General features: G+C 34.7%; 1 protein-coding gene across 1 annotated transcript; it reads left to right on the forward strand.

Annotated features, from left to right (window-relative positions):
• The first annotated feature begins 1,366 nt into the window (after window positions 1-1,366).
• Window positions 1,367-9,008, forward strand: LOC142620770 (uncharacterized). The gene is made up of 3 exons (XM_075794080.1): window positions 1,367-2,964; window positions 6,814-6,952; window positions 8,904-9,008. The coding sequence occupies exons 1-3, from the start codon at window positions 1,367-1,369 to the stop codon at window positions 9,006-9,008; spliced, it is 1,842 nt and encodes a 613-aa protein (XP_075650195.1).
• The last annotated feature ends 2,662 nt before the right edge of the window (window positions 9,009-11,670 follow it).

Genomic DNA, 11,670 nt, shown 5'->3' on the forward strand with positions numbered 1-11,670 from the left:
ATAAAAATATCAAATAATTTATCCAAACAAAATGCTTAAGAAAGTATGTCAACGTTTAATAAACCTTGCTTTGCTTCCGAAGAAATTATAAAGTCCTTTGGTAGACCATGTCATTTGTTCAAAAGACTTCCACTTGTTTAAAATTGTTGAGTCAGTAATTAGTTTCTATTTAAAAAAATTTACTAACTCCACAATTTTAGGGTCCGTTTGTGTAGCGGCTGCATTTGTGTTTGTGTAGGTTGCATTTGTTTTGCCTGGTCCATTGACACTGTTTATGGACCAACCAAGTGATAAAAACGTGTGAATAGTAATTTGCAGCAATTAAAAATATTTTCCTATAGTGTTTTTAGCAATAAATTTTTAGTTTTTAGCAAAATAAGCAGTATCTAAACGCGCACTTAAACAAGTGAGAGTCTTTTAGTGGAATAGCGGACCACATCACGTGACCTATATATTTCTCCTACTACTCTTTGAATTTAACGTGGCCGACAAGGGCAAACTATAAAATTGTCCATATAACTACCCAATATGTGTTTTTTTTCTCCCTGTTGTGTGGGTATTTTATGAAATATATATTGAGTAATATATGAGGAACAAGTCCTGAGCAATGCACATGTGCCGTGTAGGAATCTTGATAGAGTTTACAATTACAGGGCCAAAGTCAATCTTGCCTAGTGGGAATTTTCCAGTGTATGTGATAATGTTTCTAAAAGAAATTCCATACCAAAGAGATACATGATACTGGTTATGGACTTGGTCTCCTGAGCATTTCTTTAACACATAATAGTGTCATAGTGATAATACATTCTCGCAAGTTGCATTAGCATTTATCTGGTGCTTATTTTATCAATCTTGCCTAGTGGGAATTTACCAGTGTATGTGATAATGTTTCTAAAAGAAATTCCATACCAAAGAGATACATGATACTGGTTATGGACTTTGTCTCCTGAGCATTTCTTTAACACATTCTAGTGATAATACATTCTCGCAAGTTGCAGCAGCATTTATCTGTTGCGTATTTTTATATATACATTGGAGGAAGTACCAAAAATGGGATGTATTAATCTCCTATTCATTTCCCACGTCTCTAAGATTCCAACCAAAACCCAATTCTCATTTCTCAAAAAGTGTCCGAACATTTACTCTCCCACACCAAATCGGCTAGCAACGGAGATTATTGAAGACTTTGTGAGTAGAATTTGACTTGTGCTGCCATCTCTCAGATAATCTAAATCAAGGTATGTGTCTATCTCCAATAATTTTCCCTTACTGATCTAGATTTGGATTTAGGGTATGTACCACCTAGCCCTGTTGTGTATATTTCTTTTTTAAAACAGATTAGATGTTTTCTATTCATGTGATAGAGATGGAGATTCAACGTTTTTGCCAACATGAGCATCGTTTGGTCTTCAATGAAGATGAGAGAGGCAGATTTATTTGTTGGGGGTGCAACGAACCAGTAATTGGTCCTAGCTACAATTGTATAAAATGTTTTGCCTATCACCATCATAAATCATGTGCCGAACTACCCCATGAATTGCAACACTCCTTGCACCCAAAACATCCTCTTATTCTCTTTGATGAAGGGCCATATATTTGCAACAAAGAATATAGCAAATGTGAAGTTTGCAAAGAATTTCGCTGGGAATATACTTATGGTTGTTCCCATTGCAACTTCAACGTTCATAACAAATGTATTTCTTCACCGCTCACCATAAAATCTGAAGTCCACAACCACCATTTAACTCGCATTTGGAAGTTGATGAAGTTTACTTGCGACCTTTGTGGTGAAGAAGGCAATTTGCCATATCTTTGTGTCCCATGCAATTTCTGTATTCATAAAAGTTGTACTTCTTATTGGTCTAGTGTCAAAGTTATGCGTCACATCCACCCCCTCCACCTCACCCATTCTTCTCGTCAAGTCCATCAAATTGTCTCCCAATTTTGTCAACTCTGTGTTCAGAAAGTGGACACAGAATATGCGTTTTACTATTGCTCAAGTTGCGATTTTGTTGCCCACCTTGATTGTGCTACGGACAAGAGAAACAGGGAGGACATAAATATGCTGAAACTTATAGACGGGGAGTCCAATGAGCCAAAAAATGAGGATTCTGAGCTAGATAGATCTGTTGACTCTACAACTTACATAGTAAAAAATATGAATGTAGGTGAGGATGGGATTCAAATTGCTACAGAAATCAAACACTTTAGTCATGAGCATGACTTAAAGCTTATTGATGAGGTTGAGAATAACAAAAAATGCAATGGTTGCTTGCGAACCATTCTCCCTCCGTGTTACAATTGTGCGGAGTGCAACTTCTTTCTTCATAAATCTTGTATTGAATTACCCAAAAAAAAGCTACACTCACTTCATTGTCACCCTCTCACCCTCCTCCCAGAGTCACCTTATAGGGCCAAGTGGTTTTTTTGTAATGCCTGTGACCAGCCTTGCAATGGCTTCACTTATAATTGTAAGAAATGCACGTTTGATCTCGATGTTCAATGTAGTTTGATCTTAGACATCCATACCAACAAAGGTCATGAGCATCGTCTTTGCCTCTCCAGCACAAATTATAGTCATAGCTGCAGTAGTTGTGGCGTTGAAAGTTCCCAAGTATTCCATTGTATCACTTGTGAATTTGCATTAGACTTTAAATGTGCTACACTACCAATGACTGCAAGGTATAGACAACATGAGCATCCCTTCACTCTCAGTTATGTTGTTGAAGATGACTCTGGTGAATACTATTGTGATATTTGTGAAGAAGAACGAGATCCAAATCATTGGTTCTACTATTGTGCAGATTGTAGTTATCCTGCTCATCCGAAATGTATTCTCGGGAAATACACAAATATTAAGTTTGGAGGTACTTATACATTTGATTGCCACCTACACCCGCTTACTATTATTGAGGAAACTGAAGACCACCTTGCATGTCACAAATGTGGCCATCCTTGTGAAGTGTTTATCTACCAATGTGCTCCATGTAATATCAACATATGCAAATTTTGTTTATAGAAAGGACAAATGTGATTGATACTACCATTATAATAAATCATGTGCGAAACTACCCCACAGGTTGCAATATCCCATGCACCTAAAAATCCTTTTATTCTCTTTATTGAATTGAAATATTTTGGAGACGAAGAATATAGCAAATGCAAATTCTACAAAGAATTTTTCTAGGAATACACTTACAGTTGTTCTTATTGCAACTTTAACTTTCACAACATATGTGCTTCTTTACCACTCACTATAAAATCTGAAGTCCACGATCACCCATTAACTCACATTTAGAAGTGGATGAGGTTCACTTGCATTTTTTGTGGCAAAGAAGGCAATGTGCCCTATCCTTGTGTCCTATGCAATTTTTGTATTCATAAATGTGGAACTTCTTAGCTACGAAGTGTCAAAGCTATAGGTCATAACCACCTACTCCTCCTCACCCATTCTTTTCTTGAAGTCCTTCAATCCAATTCCTGATTTTGTCAAATTTGTGTTCAAAAAGTGAACACATACTATGAGTTTTACTTTTACTCGAGTTGCGATATTGTTGCCCACCTTGATTGTGCTATGGACAAGAGAAACAAGAAGGACATAGATTTGTTGACACTTACAGATTGAGGGTCAAGTGGGTCAAAAAAAGAAGATTCAGAGTTTGAAAGATCTAATGACTCTGTAACTTACATAGTCAAAAAATCATTGTAGGTGAGGACGAAATTGAATTTGCCATAGAAATCAAACACTTCGGTCATATACATAACTTAAAGCTTACTGATGTGGATGAGAAAAAAAAAAAAAAGCAATGGCTACTTGCGAACCATTCTCCCTCTATTTTATTGTTATGCCAAGTGAAGCTTCTTTCTTCATAAATCTTGTACTAATTAACTAGAAAAAAGCAACGCCGACTTCATCAGCACCCAATCACCCTCCTCCCAAATGAGTCTTATAGGAAGAGGAATAAGCCATTTTAGTGTGATGCCTGTGACTAGCTTAGCAATGGCTTCACCTACAATTGTAAACATGCAAGTTTGACCTCGATATTTATTGTAGTTTAATCTTGGACATCCTTACCCACGAAGGTCACAAGCAATGTCTTCACCTCTTTAGCACAGTATATAAACTGAGGTGCAGCAGTTATAACTTTGATAGTTCCCAAGGATTTTGCTGTATCACTTGTAAATTCGAACTAGACTTTAAATGTGCTACACTACCACTTACTATAAGGTACAAAAAACATGAACATCCCTTCACTATTAGGTATGCTGTTGAAGATGACTGCAATGAATATTATTGAGATATTTATGAAAATTGTAATCTGATTTTGACAAATAGAGTAGGAATTATCAAACTATCCTGAAGATATCAGTTCCTAAGCCTTTCTACTTTTCCACCTCGAATTTGATCTTCCCTTCCCCCCCCCCCTTCCAAGAGAGAGAGAGAGAGAGAAATTGTATAATTGCTTGTGCGTTTGCAGTTAGGAAATTATCAACTGCAAAAGGGATTTTTTGAATGCATTCTCTCGATGTCACTGATATTTTACATCCTTATGGTAAAAACTTGTTTGTTATTCTTATTCTTCCACCAAATCATTCTGGAAGAACTCCTCCTTTGGAGGGGACAAGGTGGTGATCATTAGATTTATAAAAATGTGGTGACCAAAGTGGAAACTGGCCCAAAATGTAGGGACCGATATTTTCACCTAAATTTTATTTTCCTGATACCTTAATTTGAAGGCACGCAATATACTCCATAAATTTTTAAGAACATTATGATTTGGGAGCAATAACTGTTAATAACTTGGTTGGTTGAGTTATTTTGTCTAATTGAATGTCTGTGTAATATTTAAAACCTTGCTAGGTGTAGAGAATGTGATGCCTTTGAATTGCATATGTTTTTTTTTTTTTTACACAAATGCATGAAAGTTATAGGTCCATCATAAGCATTAAAGATGATCATAAGTTTAGATATTGACAAACAATTGAGATACTGCGAGCATAGATTATGATAGCATTTGTCCCTTTTGAAAATATAAATAATTTATAGGATTCTAGCTACAAATATTTGGCATATAATATATGATGAAAAAATAATTTTGGTATCCCATATGGTAGAAACTAGAGACTATAGAGACTTTTAGTTAGATACACACCATTTTTTTTAAAGTCTCCCAATAGTATTTATTGTTTTAGTTTGAAACTAATATAATTTAATAATACTTTTTATGCAAAGCTCAAGACCAATATACTTTTAGGCAAATTTTTCCTATACGTCACATTGGTTTCCGACTAGTAAATTTTGAAATGTAGATTCCGTTCTAGTTACAAAACTAGTACATTAACCCTACCTTATTCTATCTCGAACCAATTACATTTTGGTCATATCGTCTATAGTTAACAAGGATTGAGATCCAAGTATGCTAAAGCACATGCCAAACAGACTAGGAGTCGTATATTTTTTTTTGGATAATCCAGCTTAATTTTATATAAGCAACAAAATAGAGTACGGAGGGAAAGATATGAAAACACAGGAGAAGATAACCTCCTAGACTCCCAGTTTACACTCAAACTAAGCGCTAAACAAAACAAGCCAAAGCATAATAGTAGAGCAACTGTAAACAGACATCTTCGCACCCCCCAATCTGATAGGCCAAATACGTATTGACCCCTTGTGATAAATTGATTGATTAATTAGCCAAGTTTATTAATTAATCAAATTAACATATAAAAATGTGTGATAGCACAAACAAATTACCAAACAACTAAATGAAGCAGAAATTAAATTTAACACGGTGATTTGTTTACGAATGAGGAAAACCTCCAAGACAAAAACCCCACCGGGTGATTTTAAGGTTACCACTCTCGAGAATCCACTATTATCAAAACAAGTGGTTATAAGTAAAGGAATCTCGGTACCTTATACCAACCTACAGTTGAACCCTTACCCCAATACCCAATTGGACTTGTTTTGTAATGACAATCTCTCCCTTGTATTGCACAGTTCCCAGTATGTGACTAACTAATTGCGCGGATTTCAGTATGCGATTTCAATCACCAACTTGAGGAAGATGTTGGCTACAAAGTTCTTCTCCTCTTCAACAGATGAAGATCGTGAAGTTGCTTGGTCACAAAACCCTACGGTGTACAAACACAGCAGCTTCTTCAAGAACTAGGGCAAAACTAGGTTTTCGGTCACACTTGTGGAATTATGTTATTGTGTAATTGTGCTCTCAGCTGTGTAACTAGATACGACCCTTAAAATAATCCTTATATATGTTTTGGGTTGTGAGAAAAGAAAGCTCAAACACATTAATCACGGATTGAATGAAAAACAGTCCAGAAAAATTGAGTTTCATAAACCTCGACAGATACCCTAGCTGTCAAGCCACGGGCTAAAACAGCTCTTTAAATCTCGATAGATGCTAGCTGTCGAGCTTTAATGAAAAGCACTTTTCACACTTGAATCTTGGACAAACTTGCATGGTTTCAATACTTGGACTTGAACTCTTGTTTCTTGAAATATTAAACACATCATAAATCTACACAATTACAAGTAAAGTGTGTTTTGTCAAAGGATTAGCCAATTACATTAAATGTTGACATATGTTCCTAACATCCAATCACATATGTCCTACCACAATCAACACTTGAACTAAATAGTTTATTACAAAGAAAACTAAATAGCAAAACAATCAAAAGCAAACCAAAGCAACACATAGAGTGCTAAGATATTAGAGAGACCAGGATACCATTCAGATCAGATGGAATCATTCTGGTCCGTGAGGCTGATTTCATTGGTTATTTTTGTGTCAGGAGTGATGCCATTAACACCTTTACCGCCACTGCTAGTGTACCAAATTTGGTCAAACACTCGCTAAAACAACGAATGAGTGCCAAGAAGAGGTCTAGCAGAGTAACCACTTTGAAAGCCAAAAGCCTACTTGCTGTCGCTGTAACAAAAGAAGCTGCATCAACTATGAAATAAAACATAAATAACTGTAGCCATTTTTACCTGTCACTTTGTGCAGGAGACAAAAAAAACCATTGACAAAAAGTGCAAGAACTAGGAGGAGGCTGTGGGGGTGAGGCATATATGGGGCACACCACTTTTCGTGAGTATGAAGGAGCTAAAAAGGTTTCTGCAGAAAATTAAGTTTTGGAGCGGTGCTACCCCTATTCGGGAGTTCCTAAGAATTGCACTTGTTTTGCAGGGGAATGAGTCAAGAAGGTTTGAGGGTTTGATTAGCTGCCATTCTTCATTCTTTTGGTTGGTTAAAGGAAAGTGGAAACAAATTTAAACGAAGACGAATGACCTTGTACAGTCAGAAAATCAGAACCACAAAAGATTTATAGATTTCGTTGTTGGATTTAAAATGTTAAAATAAATTCCTACTCAGAGACTTTACTTGTTGGTAAAATAGTATTAAGTGAATAAGAAATTAATTTTTTCTATGTTCACTTGAAGATGTTATTATAAGTGGTAAAAATCCTAAGTCCCACATAGGAAAGGAAAGAGATAATATATGAGTTTATTGCTCATGAGTTGGACATTGGGTTGGGCTTTTGGCATATGTGGATTGGGCCTACTTGTCCAAATAATAATATTTTATTATTTTAATTTTTTGAGTCAGTTAGTTTGTGCACAATAGTTAATATTGAAACAGAGTGCTTATTTAGTAATGTATAATTTTTCATAGTCCCTCATTCATAAAAACAACTTTAAAAAAAAAAAAAACTCTCCCAGTGAGAATATTTTGTGCATTTCATTTTGTATCAAAGAGAGCAAGAGACATTGAGTAGTTCGCAGAGTACAACCTTGTGTGCTTCGTTTTCGTGTTGTAGATCATTTTATCCTAGGAGGCAGACGTCCGTGAGTCTCAAAGCACCATAGTGATTGTGTGAGGGGCAAAATCTGCTTTAAGGAGATTGTGTCAAACACAAGACTTGATCTGAATTGTTCATCCTTCATGCATTTGGTCCGTAAGTTTTTAATTATTTGCAGATTTCTCTTTATATATATTCAGTAGTTGTGTTATTGTTTATTCTTAGATCTGTGTATTGTTCCTTTTGCTTTATCACAAAAGTAAAATTTTGAAATATATCCAACAGTCTTAAAGTAGATTTAAAATATGTTTCAATTTATTTTTGTGATTTAACGGTGAAAGAAATTTGTGTTTGTTGAAAAAATGCTAAATCGGCAACTGTATTCTTCTGCGCAAGATTTGGGAAAAACCGATTTGGTGTTTATCCTTTATCGTGATTATCTTTGTACTGGTTTATTTTATAATGTTAAACTGTGAACTTTGATTTCTTGAAAACGTTGTTTTTCATACTGCAGAATTTGTTTTATACATACTGGTTTGTGGTTGATTTTTTCTTCTTGATTATTATATTAGAGTAGGACCTTTCTCTTATATGCTGTGTCTTGTGTCTTAGATATTTTCCAGCCATTTGATAAAATTTATTGAATGCTTAACAGTAGTGGTGTGTTAAATTAAATTGTATTATATTAGGATATTTGTCTTCTTGAATCTTTGTTTGACCGAGTATTGGTCTATAGATTTGCTGTATTGTGTTTCTTAGATATTGTGTAGACTACTTTCACTATTAAATATCTTTTGTATATTCTAGTATTACACAGTGACTAGTTGGTTAAAATATTTTATTTAATGTTAAGTTTTTTTTGTCTTATTTGCTTGATTGGGCATTTTTTTTTAGATTCTATAGTTTAGTGTATGTGTACTGTGCTACTCTATTTCTGCAATTCAGTGTTGAAAGAAAAAAAAAATTGGCTGGCTTGACTTTCCTTTTACATAGTAACATTTGGAAGTTAATATTTATATTTATTTCTTAAATTTGGCTGGTCTTGAGGATTCAATTTGTTTGAATTTTGTTGAACACAGATGTCAAACAAAATTGTTGTGAATCCAGTTATGGCTCAAACCAATATGAACCTTTCTGTTGTGATTTCTGAAGTGAACTTGGTAGGAGGAAATACCAAGGAATGATGGGTGGACACTAGGGCTACTCGCCATGTATGTTTAGAAAAGAAAATGTTTTTTACATATAATCTTATGGGTAATGAAAGAAAAATTTTCATGGGAAATTTCTCAACCTCTAAGATTGAAGGAATTGGAAAGGTTGTGCTCAAAATGACTACGGGCAAGTTTCTTACTTTGAAAGAGGTACTGCATGTGCCAGAAATTCAAAATAACCTTGTATCTGGCTCATTGTTGAGCAAAAATGGTTTTAAGTTGGTTTTTGAGTCTGATAAATTTTCACTCTTTAAGAGTGAAATGTATGTGGACAAAAGATATTTGAGCAATAGCTTGTTTAAGATGAATGTAATGACTGTTATTGATAATAATAATAATAATAATAATAAAGGAGAATCTTCTGTTTACATGCTTGAGTCATCTAATGTATGGCATGGTAGATTGGGTCATGTTAATTATCATACTTTACATAGACTAATTAATTTAAATATATTGCCTAAATTTGAAATTGATTTTGATCATAAATGTGAAACTTGTGTGGAAGCTAAGATGATTAGAGCATCTTTTAAATCAGTTGAAAGAAGCACTGAACCTCTAGATTTAATACATAGTGATGTATGTGACATGAAATCTGTACAAACTAGAGGTGGTAAGAAATATTTTATCACTTTCATAGATGATTGCACTAGATACTGTTATGTGTATTTGCTAAGGAGTAAGGATGAGGCAATTGAGACATTCATGCAATATAAGAATGAGGTTGAGAATCAACTCAACAAAAAGATTAAGGTTCTAAGGAGTGATAGAGGTGGGGAATATGAATCACCTTTTGGTGAGTTCTATTTACAACATGGTATTATTCATCAAACCACTGCACCTTATTCACCTCAGCAAAATAAAGTTGCTGAAAGGAAAAATAGAACCTTGAAAGAAATAATGAATGCAATGTTGATAAGTTCCGGTTTACCACAGAACTTGTGGGGGAAGCTATGAATTATGGAAAGGTAGAGTACTCTCTTATAAATTCTTAAAGGTGTGGAGGTGTTTGACAAAAGTGGTGGTTCCTATTCCTAAAAGAATAAAGATGGGACCGAAAACCGTTGATTATGTTTTCATTGGTTATGCTCATAATAATACTGTATATCGATTTCTAATTTATAAGTTTGACATCCTGACCGACATGTCAATACTATTATTGAATCCAGGAATGCGTCATTTTTTGAGGAGATATTTTCTTACAAATCCACACAAGAGTCAAGTTCTCAAAAGAGAAACTTTGAGTCTACGTCTAGTACCTCTCATGATCAAGAGTTGATGGAAGAGAGGAATGAGATTGAGCCTAGACATAGTAAGAGGGCTAAAATGTCAAAATCGTTTGATCTGGATTTTTTAACTTATATGTTAGAAGATGAATCTCAAAGCTTCAAGGAAACTAACTCTACACCTGAGGCGCCTTTCTGGAAAGAAGCTATCAATAGTGAGATTGAATCCATCCTTCAAAATCATACATGGGAACTAGTGGATCTTCCACCAGGTTGTAAACCTCTAGGATATAAATTGATATTCAAGAGGAAATTAAAGGCTAATGGATCTATTAACAAGTATAAGACAAGACTTGTTGTAAAGGGTTACAAACAAAAGGAATGTGTGGATTATTTTGACACATATTCACCCGTTACAAGAATAACATCTATTCGGATGTTGATAGCTATTGCAGCGTTGCATAACCTAGAGATACATCAAATGGATGTAAAAACACATTCTTGAATGGTGAATTAAATGAGGAGATTTATATGGAACAACTAGAATGGTTCATTGTTCCTAGTCAAGAAAAGAAAGTGTGCAGGCTTGTTAAATCTCTTTATTAATTAAAGCAAGCTTCAAAACAATGGCAGGAGAAATTTGATAATGCAATGATTTCAAATGGGTTTAGAATCAATGAGTGTGACAAATGTGTGTATATTAAAGATACTACAAATGGCTATGTCATTGTGTGTCTCTATGCTGATGATATGCTCATTATAGGTAGCAATAATGATATCATTAAAGCTACCAAGAGAATGTTGACTAATGAGTTTGACATGAAAGATTTAGGTGTTGCAGATGTGATACTAGGAATGAAAATTTCTAGAAAATCTGATGGACTTGTCTTATCTCAATCACATTATGTTAAGAAAGTTCTTGAGAAATTCAAGAAATGTGATGATAGTCCAGTGAGAACGCCTATAGATGTAAATTTATATCTAACTAAGAATAAAGGGCAAGACATATATCAAATTGGAGTATTTGAGAATAATAGGCAGTCTTATGTACATAATGAATTACACTAGATCGGACATATCATATACTGTCAGCAAGCTGAGTAAATACACTAGTAATCCAGGGGAAGACCACTGGAAGGCATTAGTTAGGGTTTTGAGGTATTTGAAATACACCCTAAACTATAGGTTGCACTACACTCGGTATCCAGCTGTACTAGAAGGGTATAGTGATGCTAATTGGATATCCGAAACAAAAGATACCAAATCCACGAATGGATATGTCTTTACACTTGGTGGTGCAGCAGTATCTTGGAAGTCTTCTAAACAAACATGCATTGCTAGATCCACAATGGAATAAGAATTTATCGCATTGAACAAAGCAGGAGAAGAAGCAGAGTGGATTCGTCATTTCC

Source organism: Castanea sativa, chromosome 12 (assembly GCF_040712315.1).
Source record: "Castanea sativa cultivar Marrone di Chiusa Pesio chromosome 12, ASM4071231v1".
Classification (NCBI taxonomy): domain Eukaryota; kingdom Viridiplantae; phylum Streptophyta; class Magnoliopsida; order Fagales; family Fagaceae; genus Castanea; species Castanea sativa.

What these genes read in the sequence shown, in the direction of transcription:
- LOC142620770 (XM_075794080.1), top strand. Translation starts at nt 1,367, where the DNA reads ATGGAGATTCAACGTTTTTGCCAACATGAGCATCGTTTGGTCTTCAAT. An exon ending in TGTGGCCATCCTTGTGAAGT is followed by an intron (nt 2,965 to 6,813) that starts GTTTATCTACCA and finishes TTTTTGTGTCAG; the next exon opens with GAGTGATGCCATTAACACCT. An exon ending in AAAGCCTACTTGCTGTCGCT is followed by an intron (nt 6,953 to 8,903) that starts GTAACAAAAGAA and finishes TGTTGAACACAG; the next exon opens with ATGTCAAACAAAATTGTTGT.